Genomic DNA, 20,905 nt, shown 5'->3' with positions numbered 1-20,905 from the left:
CAAAGAAAAACAGGTATGATATATGTGCGTGCGTGCGTGCGTGCGTGCGTGCGTGCGTGCGTGCGTGCGTGCGTGCGTGCGTGCGTGCGTGTGTCCGTAGGTGCGTGCATGTGTGTGTGTGTGTGTGTGTGTGTGTGTGTGTGTGTGTGTGTGTGTGTGTGTGTGTGTGTGTGTGTGTGTGTGTGTGTGTGTGTGTGTGGGTGTGTGTGTGTGCATGCGTGCGTGCGTGCGTGTGTGCATGTGTGTGTGATGTAACCTGCAGCTTTGTTGTCCAGGACTTGGTTGAGAGTTTAAACCAGCGAGTGTGGCTGGGATTGACTGACAGAGAAGAGGAAGGAATCTGGATCTGGGTGGATGGAACACCGCTGACCACACCAACGTAAGACTCTTCTTCATTTTACCTTCATAGTTATTTCACACATGTGCTCTTTGCTTTCTTTATCTCAATGGTATTAAAATGTATTTTAAAATAGTCTAGCACACGTTTCAGAATATCCCACTCTACTGATACCTGTTCTGCTCTACTTGGCAGATCAGATCAGGACTGAATTGGATAAGGGACATTATTCTGGCATGGTCATGTTGGACCTGCAAAAGGCATTTGACTCTAAATCATAACATCTTTTTGATGAAGCTTTAGGCTCTGGATTTTAAGAACTCTTCATTAGAGTGGGTGAGGTGTTACCCAGAGGGTAGAGAACAAGTGGTGGATGTTATTTGCACGACATTCAAAGTTTCAGCCAAGGATTCAGTTATGTCCTTGGCTGCATATTAGACAATAAACTATCCAGAAAGTGCATGGCACTGCATGTTATCTCTGAGGTAAATCAAAGAGTGAAATTCTTGCCAAAACATCCACATTCATAAATAGAAGTGCTCTTGAAATATAGGCACGGCGCACGCACACGCACACGCACACACACACACTCCATGTAAAGGTATTATAATTAATTCAATGTTGCTACTTCTCCAGGTACTGGGCCCCTGGTGAGCCTGATAACGTTGGAGATGGGGACTGTGTTACTTTTCTTAATGCGGCTCGCAGAGAGGATGGCAGAGGATGGCACGACGCATCATGTTTTTCAACTAACCTCTGGATCTGTGAAAGAGTTATCAACTGAAATCATCATTTCCACAGCTCAATCAAAGTTAGCTTAACCCTTTCAGACCGAGAACGCATCTGCGTCAATTTAAGATTTATTTCGGCTATTCAAAAATAGCAGATATACAAGCTCATAGCGCGGCAACGAGTGCCGCGCTATGAGCTTGTAGATCTGCTATTTTTTTGAAAAATCGTGAACATGTGTGCAAATCTTTGAATACCTATTTTTCCATAGCAAAATTTTTTAACTCTGTTACAACTTCTGGGGGGTCCCTGGAACAAAATATTTTGAGATGGGGGTCCGCTGCCAAAATGCATATAATTTTGGGGGTCCTTGACATGAAAAACCACTGATTATAGCAACATATTTATTTATTTTAAAAAAAAAACTAGGATTTAGAAGACATTTGTATAATCCCCCCAGAAGCAAAGATTTGAGTTACAAATGTTTGCTTTAAAAAATATATACATTCAAAGATTTACTAAAATGTTCAAGATTTTTCAAAAATAGCAGATCTACAAGCTCATAGCGCGGATCGAGCTCGTAGATCTGCTATTTTTGAATAGCCCAAAGAAACCTAAAAAAGACGCAGATTATTTCCCGGTCTGAATGGATTAAAGTCAGTAAAAAAGTAATTGAACAAATTCTCAATAAATACCTGTTATGCAGAGTCATTTGGCTTTAGAATCAGTGATTCCCAACCTGTGTATTGGGGGCCCACTAGTGGGCTGTGAGGGTGGGAGTGGGTGGGCCACATTTATTTTTTAATTAATTAATTAAATTATTACTTTTGCCTTCAATTTTCTCAAAATATGAGATTGTGTCGCAATGTCACGGTGGCCCAATTGACCGCCTCCAGGGAAAACACTGAGTCAAATCCCGAAGCAGCACAGAACAGCACCTTCTTTTTTTAACCCGCTGGCTGCTTCAAATAATGAGCATCTATTATAGCTACTGTATAACGAATAGAACGATTGGCACAGCGGCTTAAATTGGGTCTTGTAAATGATTCATCAAGACAAATAAATACAATCGTGTACCTATATGAAATTATGAGATAACACAAACAAACTGTCACAGGACAGGCCGTGGCCTATAGAGACCAACAGGGACAATGCACACATGCACTCATCTAAATACAGTTGCTTCTAATTAATTATCGCTGGCCAGCTTGGAAGCGACTGTTTGTAGTGTCAGTGTTGTATGTTCCTCAAAATTCCTGAACATTGCAATGATTTTAAACATTTCTGTTCATTGAATGTGGTGTAAGTTAATTAGGGTGATCAACACTCCTGTCTCTCCTCTGCCGTGCTGGCTCTGGCAGTGCTCTGTTGAATGGGAGGTGCCAAGTACTGTAGAGGAGAGGTGTTTGTTCCGGTTTTATCTTGTAGTTTTTCTAATTGTAAATGTGTGAATTAAGTGGTGGCTGAAATATAAATTTGAAATTAATTGAAAATAATTGATGTAATTGTAGATAACTTAAGGCACATAGTTTTCCTTGTTTAAGTTAATTTATACGAATTACCGTGAGTGTTCTTGGTATGACCCACCTGCTTTAAAATAGTGGCTGCAGCTGTGTAGTGTGTATTCACCTGTTTCCTAGGCTGTGTGTGTGTTTCACTTCCTGTCGATTTCATTGGATATCATTGGTCATCTGACCAGTTTCATTGGATTTCATTGGATCAAATCTACAGGAAGTGAAACACACACAGCCTAGGAAACAGGTCGATAGAGACACACGGCCGGAAGCGGAAGGCCTACAAATCCACGCCCACTTTTGACACTCGGGGTCCGTTAGAACGATGAACTGCAGCTCTCAATGCAATCTCTATGAGAGGCATTGTAAAATACCGTCATTTCACTGGTTAACTACTGAGGCTGTAGCGATTTTTTTTGTGTTCTAATAATCTGTCCCATTTGTTTAATTTGTCCTTTTTAATGTCCCATATCTTTCATCTCGATATACTACCCACAATATACTATAATATACTCCATCAGTATGTCAAAACCGCTAGCATCGGAGATCCAGACTTTAAGTGGTCGCATCACGGACGCATCCCTTGAGGTTTTCAATACCCAGAAAACTGGCGAAAGTGGCCGTTTTCAATAGGTTTTGGTCATTATCTCTGGAACAGAAGGTCCAATCTGCTCAGTTCAAAGCTTGTTGGATGCGTGACTTTGAGGACATTAAGCACGCAATGACACATTTTCGGGTTATTTTTTTTTTTAGGGGAGGCGAGATCTTAGTTGGGCAGGCGACCGCCTCTCCTGCCTCTACTACAGTGGGTACGCTGTCGGTCGGCGCTCGGCGCTCGTAAAGACAGTGATGTCACTGAAATGCCTGTCTGCTGTCTACCCTCTGCTGTGTTAGCATTATGGGTAACTCGTTAAAGTGGCAAATTAAATGTGAAACACATCAACTATTAAGAAAACAAGAAGATATGTTGACAAAGACACTCCATACATTTGGAAACATATTTTTATTTAAATCAATATCGTCTCCAGTTAATGTACGAATATTTCAAAAGTAGGCTAATTCTCATATCCTCTCATAGGGATTGCATTGGCAGCTGCAGTTCATCGTTCTAACGGACCTCGAGTAGCGGCGCTGTCTCAAAAGTGGGCGTGAAATTTGTAGTCCCCGTGTGTCTCTATAGAGACACACGTACATTAACTGGAGACGATATTGATTTAAATAAAAATATGTTTCCAAATGTATGGAGTGTCTTTGTCAACATATCTTCTTGTTTTCTTAATAGTTGATGTGTTTCACATTTAATTTTCCACTTTAACGAGTTACCCATAATGTTAACACAGCAGAGGGTAGACAGCAGACAGGCATTTCAGTGACATCACTGTCTTTACAAGCGCCGAGCGCCGACCGACAGCGTACCCACTGTAGAGGCAGGAGAGGCGGTCGCCTGCCCAACTAAGGTCTCGCCAGTCGCCTCCCCTAAAAAAATAAATAACCCGAAAATGTGTCATTGCGTGCTTAATGTCCCGCATCCAACAAGCTTTGAACTGAGCAGATTGGACCTTCTGTTCCAGAGATAATGACCAAAACCTATTGAAAACAGCCACTTTCGCCAGTTTTCTGGGTATTGAGAACCTCAAGGGATGCGTCCGTGATGCGACCACTTAAAGTCTGGATCTCCGATGCTAGCGGTTTTGACATACTGATGGAGTATATTATAGTATATTGTGGGTAGTATATCGAGATGAAAGATATGGGACATTAAAAAGGACAAATTAAACAAATGGGACAGATTATTAGAACACAAAAAAAATCGCTACAGCCTCAGTAGTTAACCAGTGAAATGACGGTATTTTACAATGCCTCTCATAGAGATTGCATTGAGAGCTGCAGTTCATCGTTCTAACGGACCCCGAGTGTCAAAAGTGGGCGTGGATTTGTAGGCCTTCCGCTTCCGGCCGTGTGTCTCTATAGCTTGTTTTGTTTGGGCATAGGGTACAGCCCCACATGTCCGTAAACGTCCGTATACGTCCGTATATGGACGCCGGAAGTCCCATACAAACCCATGTTAAAAAAAAAAACAGAACGGTACTTCCGGTTTTAAACTTAACATGGGTGTGTATGGGACTTCCGGCGTCCGTATACGGACGTATACGGACGTTTACGGACATGTGGGGCTGTACCCATACAGCCAGAGGAAGAGCTGCAGGGGCCCTTCATGGAAGAGTGTAGCCCTTTATAGTTACCTTGGTAGCTGTTCGTTTAGCCTTTTGCCTGTGTTTTTCTTGCAAGTACTATTTTCATATGCCTATTTTTGGACAGTCCTGCACTGTAAATATGATTGCACAGGTTGGTGTTTGGAGAGTTTTGGTAAATAAAAAAACAATAAAATGCATTCTTGGACACGTCTAATTTTTGGAGCCTTGGCCGTTTGGTCAACCTTTACACAGAGGTTAGGCATAGTTTTACTTGATTGATTGAATATTTTACTCAATATAAACAAGTACAAGTACAGTTAAAAACACTTTGTCTAAAAGGTCCGTCCAAAAAGGTCCTTGCAGTCTTGTTTCTATTGAGGTCCTTGGTATTCAATTCATAAACATATATATAGCACCAAACAGTTCAATATCATCACAAAAATACAGAAAAATAAGACTACTGTATGTACAGAGTCGGAAAAAAGTATGAGGGGGGGGGGGTCAAAGCAAGGGGGTGGGGTGGGGGTCGTCTGTCTAAGGGAGAAATGGTACTAACTCCCCTTTTGGCCTCCTGAAAGGTGAATTTTCAGGGCTGTTTTAAATGAACCCAGCGAACTGCATTCTTTGAGATTAAGATTGAGGTTAAGACTGAGGTTAAGATTAGGAATACGGTTAGGTTTAGCCATAGTATTACTGAGATAACATAACAATAATATAAAAAATATATTATGTTTAAATGACAGGATATTTGTTCTTGAATACCTTGAAAGGTTTGTTTTCATAATGATACCGATGATTAAGAACTTAAAGTATACTATGTTGGTTACATTGATCCAATCCAAGCCAGAACACAACGACTGATTGATCATTCAAATAAACAAGTTGCTCATTCTCTCTCCACTGACGTTGATCCCCCAGATTTCCTGGATCAAAAACCATGTATTTTTTTCACACGTGTTTACAATGAGATGATGATCATCACCTCATTGTACAAACTTTTTAACCTCCAGACAGAAATGTCAGTGTCTGTATTTGTAAGTCCCAAGGTGGCAATGTTATTATAGAAAACTTGACAACAACAACAACGCTGGGATGATATTTTATGGCTGTTTCCTAGGCTGTGTTTTCCACTTCCTGTCGATTTGATCCAATGAAATCCAATGAAACTGGTCAGATGACCAATGATATTCAATTAAATCGACAGGAAGTGGAAAACACACAGCCTAGGAAACAGGTGAATATAATAATGTAAACGAATGGGAGAATACACACATCCTTGAGGAACACCTGTGTTGATTACTTTAAACTCAGATCATGTCTGGTTCACCCAGACCTGTTGCAACACGAAGCGTTGTGAGATTGTAGATCGGAAATGTTCGCCTATCTTCTGTACCAATGAAAATTGGCCAATAATGTGTGCTCATCACCAGTGGCTAAGCAAAGAGGAACCTTGATATCTTGTTATTTGCCCTCATGACAAACTGCAGGAAGCACAGATGAGTGTGTAGTGCTTGTTGACACACATAAATCTTTGTCGCCACATTCATCGATCATGTGCAATTAGTTTTGATTATGTCATCAGACCTTGTTAAGAAATCACATACAACAGAAATATTGATGCTGTCTTGCTTGTCTGACTCATGGACCTTATGAAGCTGCAACCAACTATCCAACCCCAAACACACAACAAGAACAGTCACTAGGTGGATCACGTGGATCATTCCAAGAGAGATGACAGTCACCCAAGTATTTACAGTATGACAGTAACCTGGGTAATAGAGAATAATCCCCCAGATGTCCTGGATCAAAAATAATTTCTTCTGTGTTTACAATGAGATGATGATCATCATCACACAAACGTTTTAACCTCCAAACAGAAATGTCAGTGTCTGTATCTGTAAGTCCTAAGGTGGCAGTGTCATCATCAGAAAACTTGACAAAGAAAGTGCTGGAATTCAATTGTATATCTAATGATGTAAACAGAATGGGAGAATACACACATCCTTGAGGAACACCTGTGTTGATTACTTTAGACTTGGATCATGTCTGGTTTATTCCAATCTGGGAAGAAGTAAAATAGAAAAAAATAAAACAAATAATTTTCTCCGACGGTTCCCCCCCAGAATAGGGATGCTACTGTAATATCAATCTCTCATTTCATTGCCCCATGCCAAAGCATATTTCCCCCATACTTCATGTACAGCTTACGTTCACCAATCCCTGACTGTCCCAAAGATGGGACTACATGTACATCGTGGGGGATGACATGTTTACTATTTGCTTATTTTTCAGTGTGTGAACATTTAACATTTTTGTAGTTTGCAGTTCTTTAGCCTGCAGCTCGACTCATTTGATTTGGATGTTCACACTAGTTCAGCTTTTTTTCCAATTATGTTTCTGTACCAATGAAAATTGACCAATAATGTGTGCTCATCACCAGTGGCCAAGCAAAGAGGGACCTTAATTGCTATTATGTTATTTTTGCCTTCATGACAAACTGCAGAAAGAATAGATGAGTTTGTGGTGCTTGTTGACACAGAACAATCTGCGTTGCCACATTTCCTCTATCATGTGCAATTAGTTATTGCATTATTTTGTCTTTTGATATGTCCACAGACCTTATTTAGAAATCACATACAACAGAAACATTGAACGTTTTCTCGATTGTCTGACTGAAGGACCTTACGAAGCTTTTTCCTCAGCTCCTCAAACACAGGGATGTTGCACATTTGATCTAGGGAAGAGCAAAGTGAAATATCCTAAAAATCAGCCATGATGCTGATGTACTGTATGTAAGTTACACTGTAGTCTAACATTCATGTATGTCCACTGGCTGGGATGTTAACACTTTTTTGTGTTGCATCTTATACACGAGTGCCCAAGACTGAAACTATTTTGTCAAATGAAAAAAGAATAACAGAAATAGTAAGAAAAATCACATATAATAATAATGATATTATTATTATTATGATTATTATTATTATTATTATTATTATTATTATTATTATGTAATGACAAAATCACTGTGTCATAGCTGCCTCTGCACAGAGACAGACCTGGGGAGGGGTGGGGGTAGTGTTTCCACATCTTGTTCTTACAGGAAGAACTTATCACTTACCGCATACACAGGCGCACGCACACAGGCGCACGCACACATGCGACGGAATTGCAAATGATATTTTTTGTCTCCACTACTACCCATCTCCTATCTACTTTCATCTGACATAGATTGCATAAATTATTTAGGTACATTTTTGTCTTTTGAAATGCATTCAAATCAACGTTCATCTCATGTATAAGCTAAACATGATGATTTGAACCTGTTTCTTTAGAGCAGGGGTAGGCAACCTTAGGCACGGGTGCCAACATTGGCACATGGGAGGGTAATCACTGGCACACTGGTATAAGTGTGAGAGAGTTTTTTTTTATTTTTTTATCCTACATTAATTCAAACTCTGAACTCTGACTGGGGAGGGAGTTTGGGAGATAGGTGGATTATTGCTCCGAGTCTAATAATCTTTACAATGTCCTGATGTGAAAAAAGAAAAATAGTTCAGAAGAAGAAGAAGTTTGTTATATTCATGGACAATCAAAATCTGTTGGAAATATTTTATTTTGATGTGGTGTCTGGTGTCAGTTAAACTTAATGTTGATATGGCACACTGACTATCAAAACATGGCACTTCATTGTAAAAAAGGTTGCCGACCCCTGCTTTAGAGGTTACTGTATACGTGGTGAATGGCCTCTAGAGTAGCAAAGAAGCCACAAACATCGCATTTTGTAATGAAACTTTATCCGACTGTCATTGCTGTCTTGTTGTCACAAACGTGAAACCGGTCAGTCAGTGCTGTGAATTCTCGATCGGCTCCAAGTTCCCGAATGACCAAGAGAGAGCACCCCGGGTGTATTACCAAAAGCACAAAATGTGTAATGGGATCTAGGCACCTAGGCCTGGCAGCCTGGCACAGGGGTGGCCTGTGCCTAGCCTGGTAAACCCCCCCCCCCTTCCGGAAATCTCATTTGCATTTGATTTCAGGAATCAAATACAAATGAGATTTCCGGAGGGAGGAGTTTACCAGGCTAGCCTGTGAGGCTGGGGGCCTCAGATATGGAAATGCATTTTCGGTTCCACCTACTGTATTGCGTTGTTCACACAAAGAGCTGTACTACTACAAGCACCTTGAAAGACACTTTGGTTTGTTACGGGTGTCATGTTTCATTCTTTCTTTATCTTCTCGTCAGGTGGTGTAGTGAAGGATATATACATGTACCAATGTATGTCTTACAGTATCGCTATACACACTACTTTATAGTTGGCATTGTGAATACTCACACACTGCTAGTGTGTCACTAAGAGTGATTGCTGTGCCGTCCTTTCAGTAGGACGATTATAAACCAGTAGATGAAAAGAGGACATACCCACAATTATTGATATAACCAGTGATAGGTTTTTATTTTTTAATGAATAAATAAAAACGTCCAGGCTGTTTCCTTAGGGTGTGGGCCAGAGTACACCCACTCCAGACACCACTCAATCTCTGCCGTGCTGTCATTTCACAAAAGCTACAGTATGCAGCTTGTTTTTTCATTCTTGAATTGCTTAATTTTTTACATGAGGGCAGAACCAACCAACATAAACGAGGAAGAGAGGCACATGAATAAAAGAAAGAAAACACTTCTCTTTTCTTCAGTGTGTTGTGAGGTGTACAATATCAAATACTTGCTGGAAGTCATAAAGGTAGAAATGGCTGTGGCTGCTGGACATTCTGAAAACATTGAGATGCAAGCGGAAGATGATACATATGAGAATGTTGATAACAAGACTACAGCTCAGGAGAAAGATCCACAGAAGACACTTCAGCCTGGTAAAGATGCCAATGAAACTAAAAATCACAGAAATACTTTTTCAACTTCTTAAATAATAGGTTGAAATATTTTAACTGATCTTACTCCCTCCTTTATATGCGTGTGTGTGTGTGTGTGTGTGTGTGTGTGTGTGTGTGTGTGTGTGTGTGTGTGTGTGTGTGTGTGTGTGTGTGTGTGTGTGTGTGTGTGTGTGTGTGTGTGTGTGTGTGTGTGTGTGTGTGTGTGTGTGTGTGTGTGTGTGTGTGTGTGTGTGTGTGTGTGTGTGTGCACGTGCGCGCGTGTGCGTTTGTTTGTCCTCCAGACATAAGACTGTACAGGCTGGTTGGGGTCAGTGTTGGATTGCTTTGTATTGTTCAAGTTCTCCTCAACATCGGTCTCCGACTCTCTCTCTGTAAGTCAACATTCACAATATTCATAATACACCTAGAGACGTGAAGAATAAACAATACGAAAATGTGTTATATTTTTGCATCAAACTATTCATACAGAGCTATATATTAATAATATAAAGCTTCACAGTCATTCCAAAGTGCAGGCTAAAAACCAAAGGAGATCTGCAATCAGAGCTCCGACACTCTGGAATGCCCTGCCTGAGGAGATCAGGCTTGCAGAGTCTGTGCCTTGTTTTAAATCTCTCCTGAAACCACACTTTTATAAAGCTGCTTTTATTCCCCAAATGTTTTAATTTATTCCATCTGTTGTGTTATGTTTGTTGTCTTTTTTATGTGTTCTTAAGTGAAGCACTTAACATTGTTTTGAAAGGTGCTATGGTGCAAAATGGTGTTGCTTTATCACAGCACAATATTCATGTTCTGTGTGAATGTACTCATGACACAAACAACAGTTTAAATATATATTTAAAAAAATCTTCCTTATACTCTTGTAAATTGTGTAAGGAACGCAATGTTATATGTCTATGATAGGACATGATATCCCATAAAATATATTATTAGTTGTAGCAGTGATTTATTAGTAAGAACAGCAGCTGTAGCAGTATTGGTAGTTGGATAATGTTACTATTTTAGAAAATGTAGGTGTAGATCTCCCATTTTGTAAATATTGTTCCCATGCAGGCCAGTACAACATGATAAATAGAGACCAACTAGCAACCAGTTAAAGCCAGTCACAGGACAGTAACAACTAGAAAAGTGCGCTCCTCAGAGTGCAGATCTCCGCCAGGCCTGCAGGGCTGTGTCAGTCATGGGTTTCAGCCGTCATGAGGAAGCTGCGGGGGAAAATTTGTAAGACAGATGGTGCAACTGTTGTGCCACTGTTTGTGGCACTGGCACCATATAGGCCTCTCAACATGCTATGCCAGTGAAATGTGGGTATGATTGGATGTTGCGTTCATGATATATGGCTTTTTTTTTTAAGAAATAGACCCCGCCCACACATTTATGAGGGTAATTACAGGCAAATGTGTGAAGTATCAAAACACTGTTTGACTGTCATTGTCACATGACTCATGAGACCATGTGTGCTTAATTTGGTGGAAATAAGTCACATTTCTGCTACAAACAGTGGCATTTGTAGCATTTGTGATGCCCCCTATGGGTGGAAGTGAAATCACTTTTGGCTCGTTGTTTAGAGGCCCTTCAATATGTAACTCAAATTTGGGGTAGATGATGTTCATGATTCGTGCCATTTTGCAAAACGGGCCCCTCCTGCAAAATGTTATTTTGAAAAGAATGCAATGGCTTAAAATCTAGTCAGGAGGCAGAAATAGGTGTGGCCCATATGGGGAGTTGCGTCATGTTTTTATTGTACAACCTTAATAGTTATAGGCGGCCCTGGCTTAATGCACAGGCTTTAGGGGCTCTACACTCCAGCCCTGGTCATCAAGCTAAGCTAATACTAGTATTGCAAGTAACAGCACAGAAATATTGTCCTACAGCTGCTGAAGTAGTGCTAAAATGATGCTGAAACACTTCTGCAGCACCCGTCACCCCATTGGTGAAGCGAATATGTTCAGCAGAAAGTCTGATTGGGTAGATCGGACATGCACACATGGTCTGGCATTTTTTGCACAAAACAAATGGGGGGAGGTTCTTCCATGGCTTACTTACTGGGAGTGTGTGACCAAAGTTTAACACGCTGATTGGTGTCAGCGGTGTCCGAGCTAATGACAGACACACAGAGACACACGGACAGGGATGAAAACGTAATATCCTGCCATTCCGGCTTGGAAGAGATAACACCCTGACTGGAGACCCTGACTGAAGACAAGCACAACAAGTTACAGTCCAGTTTTTATCAGTTACATAGCACATTTAACAACCTAACTGAACAGAAAAGACCAATTTGAATCCACTTGCAACACACCCACTGATAATATATTCAGTCTAATCCAACCTATCTCTCCACTTCACCATGGATACTTCAGCCTTATTCGGTGCACTTCTCACCAATTCATCTACAGTATTTCCTCATTGTCAAAATGAAGATTTTCTATCAAAACAAGTTTGTAGTTAAAGCTCATCCGTTTATTCACTCTCCTTCTTGCAGATTTTCAATTGATTCAAGAGAACAGAAGCCTGGCCACAGACCTAGGCCAGATACAGTCCAGTTTTGAGCTGTTGCAGTCCAGATATGACAACGTAACTGAAGAACGAGATGACCTGAAGAGGATTCTTTGTGGTCAGTGACATCAGTTTTTTTTTTCATTTGAATGTAATTTTGTTCATCATTTGTCATTAATCTGAGCAAATGGAAGAAGAAGAAAAAAACTAAACATTTGCTAACATAAATGTGTTGATAGAATCACATGGATTTACTTTTGGTGGTGGTCTGTGTTATTACATCTCATCTACTGAGATGAAAAGCTGGGAGGAGAGCAGACAATACTGCAGAGACAACCAATCAGACCTGATGGTCATAAAGAGCAAAGAAAAACAGGTACGAAATGTGTGTGAGTTCAAGATTCAAGATTCAACATTTTTATTCTTACATCTACAAGTACATGCACACAAACAAACAGATTAACAAGCTCCGAAAATGCTGCGTTCAGAAACACACACCACGGACACTGGCACATTTCCCTTTGAATACCAAGACAACACACACATGCACATAGAGATACATGTAAATAGATGTTTATACACCTGACTAAGGCATGGATAACATTTAGAAGTAGGAACCATGCACATAGCACCTTCAAAAAGTGTTGAAGAATAAAAACCAAATCATTGTACGTGTGTGTGCATGTGTGCGTACGTACATGAATATGTGCGTGTGTGCGCGTGTGTGTTTGTGTGTGTATGCGTGTGCTACTGCTAGATCTTACTAACCAGCACCTTTCTGTCCAGGACTTTGTTCGCAGTTTCAACCGGAGAGTGTGGCTGGGTTTGAATGACATAGAAGAAGAAGGAATCTGGAAGTGGGTGGATGGAACAACTCTGACCACACAAACGTAAGACTAGCCTATATTCTGCCCGGCGCATGCGGCAGTGCTAAGGGGCAGTTTCGGCGAAGATATTGCCTTACTATTTAGACACCACAACGCTCAACACAGTAACAGGTCACCATCAAATTCCGGGCTCCCAACGCACGGAGCGCGTCTCAATCCATCATGCTTTAATGTGTGGTTTTAAAAAACAACCTAACTGAGATTTGCATTATAATATTTAAAATAATTACGGGTGTCGATTGAAAAACGAAAGATTGACTGATAGACTGAAAACCTACGCAATGTATGCATGTAAAGATAATTGTAATGAATCACATGTTCCTACTTCCCCAGGTACTGGCTGACTGCCGGTGGTCAGCCGGATAATGCCAGAAATGATGAAGACTGTGTTGTGTTTGTGACTACGGGTGATGCTAATGGAACATGGAACGACGAAAAGTGTTCCTTTACCAACCGCTGGATCTGTGAAAGAGTGCATTAGTATTAGTTAGGCAGTGTGAGGGTACAACCAGTGGTGTAATCTAGTTTTTTTAGGCTCAGCCTACCAGGCCTATACCCCCAGACAACAGCACTGGGTAGAACTGCATAATGGCTGTGTTTGCATGTGGTACTTGTTTTGCTTTGCCTTGAAATTCTACCCACTATGTAAGAATGTGATTTTCATATTTGCATTATTTAGCAAAAGAGGAGCCTATAGAATGAATCTGTTGTTATGCATCTATTTATCACTATCACTGTTTCCTGACCATCTCACAATTTAGGGATTTTAATTAATTGTATTTTCCTTTTATAACTTTATTTTATTAACTTTATTGATAGATTATATGCCTAAGATTATATTGTGCTTGTATTATATTGTATTATATACATTATTATTATATACATTATTATTATTTATATTTTTTTGCAACACACAAGTTTTTTCTTCCAATCTGTTTCCTGCTTTGCATAAATTTTGTATGAAATGTGTATAACTTTACACAAATAAAGTGTATTATATTAATATATAATATATATATAAATGTATTATCATTTACATGCTTGCACATTACTTTCTCAGGACCAGTAGTGTACAATATTAGTTTAGTCACAAGCTCCTCTTGATATTTTTGTATTGGTTCAATATTAATGTATACTCTTGCTCCCCCTAGTGGATAAAACAGAGCAAAACACCTCTAAGCAGACAACATTGACAAACTGAGTTCACGACTTTGAACATTTATAGTTTATTGCTCTGTAGTACTTCTACCTCCAAATGCATGCAATATACATAAGTAATCGGGCAACACAGTATAATGAATGCTCGGGTGACAATAATGATCATATTTATCTTATCTCATACTACTTGATCTCATATCTCATCTCATTGACCTCATAAGGTGGAAACCCTCTGGCCTGCATAATGCATTAGAATGTTGTGTACTGTTCAACTCAATGAAGCTGGTTTTCACAGTATAACATACGGTGACAGTGTCAGTATCAAGTATAGACCTGCACTATGAATCGAGTACATAAGGACCCCATTTGAAACCCCATTTGAAACAAGCCATTAGGCTTTCATGGGCTTTTTAATCCTATTTAGTTGACCTTGTATTTAAACTGTACATGTGCTTTTTTTCTGCAAACTTCTAAATAAAGTATTCAATCAATCAATCAAAAATAGCAGTGAAACTCTAACATCTGCTCAATGGAAAGTGAAACGGTGCTAAATGTTTGCCTGCCAGTTGTCCCATAGGAATCAAACTAAGATTTGCATCTTCAAGGTTCACTGGTTTCTCCATGTGACCAGAATAGATTCACACACTGAACAGACTTCATGTGGATCAAGATACTGTTCTGACTCTGAGTGGACAATGGTTCTGATCCACAACAATACTGGATAGAAACTCACTGATTTAATTCACTGATTTTTTTTATTTTTTATAATCGACTCATTCATTTTTATTTTGTAACTTTTTCTTTTCTATTTCAGTTTAGTTTTAATTCGTTTTTGAAGTATGTTTGGTAGTTTTGTTACGTTTTTTTAAATTTATTGAAAAGGCTTAGTTTTTTTAAGATTTGAAAGATTCTTGAAAATATGATACAGTAGGCTTATGTATGAAATATTGGCAACATTAAGGACATTTCCTCTGTGATTTTAGCTTATTTTACTTAGTTTGTAAACATGATAACGTTTCATTTAGTAATAGTTTTTTGTAAAGCCTTGTTTTTAATTTTATTTCGGTTAACTAAATTGTTGTTTCAGTTCTAGTTTTTAGGTAGTTTTAGTTTATTCATAAAATCTGAGTATGTTAATACAATATAACTTATGCAATTGGGGTGGTTGTTTTTTGTCTTCCTGCTCTTCTATTGAGACATTTAGATCGTGTCAAAGGTCATGTCTCACCTAGACACAGGATCTGACACCAATTTGACCTGATGGTCAAGATTCAATTTATCCCCTGAGCAAGCAGGCAGGCTCTATTAGCTCAATGGTAAAACTTTCAGCACTTGGTAGAAGAGGAAAGTTACATAGTGCAGCTTTACTATAATATCGTTGGATAAATGGTTTAAATGAGCGGTATTTCCCTTTAGTCTTTGATTTACACATAGTCATGGTGCAGTGGTTTGTGCTGCATCACTGCTCCCAGATGTTCACGTGTCCCCCGAGAATCACACTGCATTTAGAACAGTGGTTCTCAAAGTAACGTCCTTGGGACCCTCAGGGGTCCTTAAGGGGGTTCCAGGTGGTCCCCAGCTAAATTATTTAACATAGCATCAACATCAGTTTAACCACTGTAACCCTACTGTATATATATATACATTGACTATTTGAAAATTCTAAAAATCTTTTCTTTTGTCTCCCTCGTCTCCTGCCACTTTGTACGATGCCTTGCAGGATGGTCTTCGCCAGGCCTGATGATCTGGTGATGTGTCCGTACCACCTCAGTGTTCACTTTATGACAGTGGTAAGCAGGTCATCATGTGGGCCGATGGCTTGGCTGATCTTTAGCCGGACTTCCTCGTTGGTGACATGTTGGGTGTAGGAGATACCCATGAGTCTCCTGTAGCATCTCATCTCCATGCTCTGTATTCTCTTCTGAGCAGCTCTGCTGTAAGGGTCCAAGTTTCACAAGCATAGGAGGATTGAGATGACAAGTGAGCGCAGTAGTCTCACCTTTGAGTGGGGACTAAATTATAAATTATTATTATTATTATTTGTAGTGTGTATTTAACCACCTTTTTAGCTGATCTACAACCTCACAACCGGTCAAAATGTGACGTGCTGTGAGCTTGTAGATTTGCTATTTGTGCCAAATGTTTGCCCCAGAATAGGGACGCTAGGGTCCATGTGGTTAATATATTCAGGTCTAGCTTATTTTAAAAACAAATAATCTACCTGGAATCAAACCTTATACAACTTAATGTTTGACCCACTATATTTGATAATATGACCTGTTACTTTGATGTAATCAATGAAATAATGCACATGTATTCAAGATAAACAAAATTAGATTATTTAAAGGGATACTTCACTTTCGGGCCGGGGACACATTTAAAAAAAAAATTAAAAAAAAATTAAAAAAGTTATGGAAAATTCATGGCCCCCTCACGACACGCAGTGTCCTACTAATGTGTGAGGGGGCCATGAATTTTCCATAACTTTTTTCATTTATTTTTAATATTTTTTTTAAATGTGTCCCCGGCCCGAAAGTGAAGTATCCCTTTAATCAACTTAATTCTCGGAATCATCCCACATTAATGACAAACATGCTTGCTTAACATATATATATATTTTTTTTTTTCTCTCCTACAGGTATATCTTGACATGAAAATAATTGAACCTAAATCAACAAGATCCTCTTATTTTGTATTGATTTCTAAAAAATAAACAGAATCTTAGGTTTAAGTGAGGCAAACAGTATTCTTTCCTAAAGCTGACCGTAAAGCAACAGTCATTGTTTTAGAAGCACAAGCAGCTCTCTACCTCTGAAACTGTGAGATTATTAATGACAAACCAACAGTGACATTACTTAACATCATAGTTTTTATTAGCATTTCTTCTTTCCTTCTATGAAGCCATTCTTTTTCAGAAGCGCTGTATAATTAATGACAAACAAACATTGACATTACTTTATCATCATATATTTTTATTCACTTTTTTCTCTCCTACAGTATAAAGCCACACATTTTCAGCAGCGCTGTATGAACACATCTCTACTTCCCACACTGTGCCCTGGTGATTTCAGTGGACTGTGTGTCTCCTTCATGGTTGACCTTGCAGGTGAACACCTCCCCTTGCTCCCACAGTGCCTTGCTCAAGGTCAGGGTGCTGCTGCAGCCGTAGCGGCCGCTCTTCTCCACCTCCTCTGAGGTCAGGACCTCGGCCGTCGTTTCCTTCCCGTCCACCTCCCAGCTCACCTGGGCTCCTGGGGGGTTGTAGCCACTGAGCAGGCAGGCCAGGGTGGCTGAGTCCCCAGCAGAGAGCTGCTCAGATGACGGAGGATGCAGAGAGACAGAGGGCCTGACCACAGCACCAGCTAGACAGAAAAGAAGACCACGAATTATATCAACTTCATTTGCAATTTTGATTTGATTTGACTTGATTCATTTAGAGGGCTTCCCAAATGTTCAGCTCAAGACCCAAATTTGTTTCCCCAGGACCCAAATGTATAAAAAAGAAACCATTGTGAAGTAACCACTTGAACCCTATTTAAAAAATAGCTGATCTACAAGCTATAATGCATCGCAAGTTCGCAACGCATAGATCAGCTATTTTCACTATTATAGATTTTTTTGGATTTATTGAACATTTCTTAATTTCTTTGTTAGAATCTTTGTAATTTCAGAACAATTTCGATTTCTTTTTTTTAAATATACTTTGTGTTCCTTGGTCTTGGACAAACATTGTAACAAAGAGCAGACATTGGAACATATTACTTTTAAAACTATAAAACTCAAAACTGTTAACAGCATAAATAAAAAATGAATTAAACAAGTAACCTTTTTCTTAGAAAGATGATTACTGCTAGTGCTCTTTATCACCATGGGTAACAGGTTCAAATTGTTTGACATTGTATACAACTATAGAACCACGTCTAATAAGACAGTAGTCTACACAATCACATACTAATATACTACAGTAGGCTAGATAAAGAGAAGAGACAATGATTTCTATCAATTTCGCTAGACTTTGTATGTACAACTAGCATCAGATACATCACACAATTAATGAAGTTCATTATTAGTATGCAGAACAACATTCTATAAATGTCTTCTAAATCCTAACAGTTTTCTGAAAAGCTTATGTTACTATATCAGTGGTTCTCAAACGTTTTCATGTCAAGGACCCCCAAAATGATATGTATTTGGCCGCCGACCCCCATCTCAAAACATATTGTTCCAGGGACCACCAGAAGCAAAAGCAATCGCTTTAAAAGAATATACATCAATGATTTGCACAAATTGTCACGATTTTTAAATAGCCAAAGTATAAAATAGCCTAATGCTTTTTAGCTAAAATCTAAAATGACACTGATGCTTTACCGTTTTTTCACTCTATACTATTTTAGAATTGTATACATTATGGATTTTATATTAGATTAAGTAATGTAAAAAAAAATGCAATATAATAATTTCCACAATTACCATTATTATATGCAAAATGCAATATAGAATATTACTATTTGGCCCACGATCCGGGCACCTAGGCTCCTATATTAGTCATCTATCATCTAATTAACAATTAGCTCTTGTTCATGGTGGTGATATTACACTATTCAATCAAGTAAAAGATTAATAACCTAACCCTTTAATTAAACAGTGTTGTACGTCTTTTACATGCCGCTTTTCTTCAAAATATAATATAAATAGACTAACTTTTGGAACAAAATCACAATTTTAGAACAAATCCTCAACAAAGTATGAAGATAAATAGAACAAAATATTCAGTACTTACTGATGATGAGTTTGGTGCCTCCACCGAAAGTCCACCACAGTGATTCATTCTGGTGAAACCATCGTACAAAAACCTCCTTTCCACATGAATGACTTCATTCAGCCACCACTCACTCACAATGGAACGGCTTATAATACTGTAATAACACTACAGCGAGTACAGTAGCTTTGGTAAATCCAGTGAAGAATCCAATGCAAGGTTTCAGATATAGACACCTTTCCGTCAACTCAAACAGTATAGAATAAAAAATAAAAAATAACCAGTGACACCTCTTCATCATTTGTGTTTTACCTGTTGCACTTGCTTGCTCTCTAAAACATTGCTTGTGATGTGAAACATGCTGATAAATAGTGTACTACTGAAATTTGATTTAACATGAAAAATATATGTGCATTACTATGAATAATTAACTCATATGGTAACTTCAGAAGATCAACTTGTTCCCCAAGAATTTGCCTTAAATATGGGGAAAATGCATTCTATAGATATGTTTCCATCATAATGTGGAATTAACTACCAAAACCTGTTAAAGATTTCGACTCAAAACTCAAAACCTAACTAAAAGAATGGCTGACCTCAAAATATAAGTGAAGTTGGTTTAACTCATTGAACACCTTGGTAGTAGCATCCTCTGCCCCCCACCCACCCTCCTTCCTCTGTAAATATACCTGTTGATACTATTCAGTTTTATACCAATTTATTGTATTGTATGTAGTATGTACTACTGATTAATTGAGTACAATGCACCACAATGGAAACAAGCCCCCTGGGACTTTTTGTTACCCCTTTGGCATAAACTTAAACTGTACTACCTGCTGTTAACAAACCTACTAGTATGCAATCAATCAAATCAAAACACATTATCCAAGATAATGTTAATAAATCCTTACCTGCATTTATATTCAGTTCTCATGATGACTCCTTTGAATTCTTCATATGAATCTTTCATCATAGTGAATATGAGAGGTCCCATTGAGTTGCTCCTGTAACTTCTTCTTTTATTGAGGGAGGTTTTTGTACGGCTCTGTATCACTGTGTGAACGAGACCACGCTGTTGATATAGTCTTGAATCATACAGTAGTAAACACCTTTATCCTCATTCTGGACTCCACTGATGGTCAGGATGTAGTCAGTCCCAGATCCACTACCACTAAACCTGGATGGAATTCCTGACTGAAGGGTCTTTGTGTTATAGATGAGGAGTTTAGGAGCTTCTCCAGACTTCTGTTGGTACCAGGAAAAACAAGGAGGGTTGCAATAACCAGAATTGGGTGTCCTACTCAGTCTGCATGTTAGACTCACTGAGTCTCCTACATGAACAGATTTCACTGAAGGAGTCTGAGTCACGGTGACCTGGCTCCATGTTTCTGCAAACAAACAAACAAAATATAATAAAATAATGTCTTATCTTCTAGTTGAACCTACATTTTAAATTATGTTATCCTTGTTCGATGATATCAAAGATTAATACATGAATCAGGTTAAAGTTATTTTGTTTGACAAGTTCTGCTGTCTTAAATTGATCCTCAGTTGTCAATCACTGATCTAAACTATGATGGGGTTATGTTATGATCATTTCAATTTTAGAATAGATCAATAAATAGAATGTGTAAATCTTACCTTGAATGCAGACAGCACATGTCAAGATGAAGATGATGGTCAAAGACATGGTTTTGTAAATCTTTGTCAAGCTTCAGTCATGAAGGGTTCAACTTGCAGACCTATAAACTCTCCCTGAGCACTGAAGTGTGTCCTTCAAACATAAAGTCTCCTCTCTATGCAAATCATTTTCCTGACAAAGCTCAACTACTCTGTCTTTAGTGATTTTTGAGAAAACAATTTATATCATGTGAGGTATATGGTCAACTAATACTGTACCAGCAATAACCTACTAAAAGCTGTGTTTAGCTGACAAGTAG

The 20,905-nt window shown here is 38.9% G+C and overlaps 1 protein-coding gene across 2 annotated transcripts; it reads left to right on the top strand.

Moving 5' to 3' along the window:
• Positions 1–9,524: 9,524 nt before the first annotated feature.
• Positions 9,525–18,237, top strand: LOC308074372 (hepatic lectin-like). 2 transcript variants are annotated; one of them, XM_080413802.1, is made up of 7 exons: positions 9,525–9,641; positions 9,944–10,033; positions 12,148–12,279; positions 12,401–12,537; positions 12,948–13,051; positions 15,927–15,996; positions 17,204–18,237. In XM_080413802.1, the coding sequence occupies exons 1-7, from the start codon at positions 9,557–9,559 to the stop codon at positions 17,399–17,401; spliced, it is 816 nt and encodes a 271-aa protein (XP_080269928.1). In that variant the 5' UTR covers positions 9,525–9,556; the 3' UTR covers positions 17,402–18,237. The 2 variants fall into 2 exon arrangements, with proteins under 2 accessions (XP_080269928.1, XP_080269929.1); XM_080413803.1 differs by lacking the exons at positions 15,927–15,996; positions 17,204–18,237 and adding an exon at positions 13,382–13,945.
• Positions 18,238–20,905: the final 2,668 nt, after the last annotated feature.

This window comes from Gymnoscopelus braueri (assembly GCF_963280865.1).
Source record: "Gymnoscopelus braueri genome assembly, chromosome: 2".
Classification (NCBI taxonomy): Eukaryota; Metazoa; Chordata; class Actinopteri; order Myctophiformes; family Myctophidae; genus Gymnoscopelus; species Gymnoscopelus braueri.
Note: the sequence above shows the minus strand (reverse complement) of the source record. Positions and strands in the feature narration are given on the sequence as shown.

Excerpts from the sequence above, each read along its gene's own strand:
- LOC308074372 (XM_080413802.1), top strand. The coding sequence starts at position 9,557 with ATGCAAGCGGAAGATGATACATATGAGAATGTTGATAACAAGACTACA. Across the intron at positions 9,642-9,943 it reads ACAGAAGACACTTCAGCCTG|ACATAAGACTGTACAGGCTG; the intron begins GTAAAGATGCCA and ends TTTGTCCTCCAG. Across the intron at positions 15,997-17,203 it reads GTGTTCACTTTATGACAGTG|TATAAAGCCACACATTTTCA; the intron begins GTAAGCAGGTCA and ends TCTCTCCTACAG.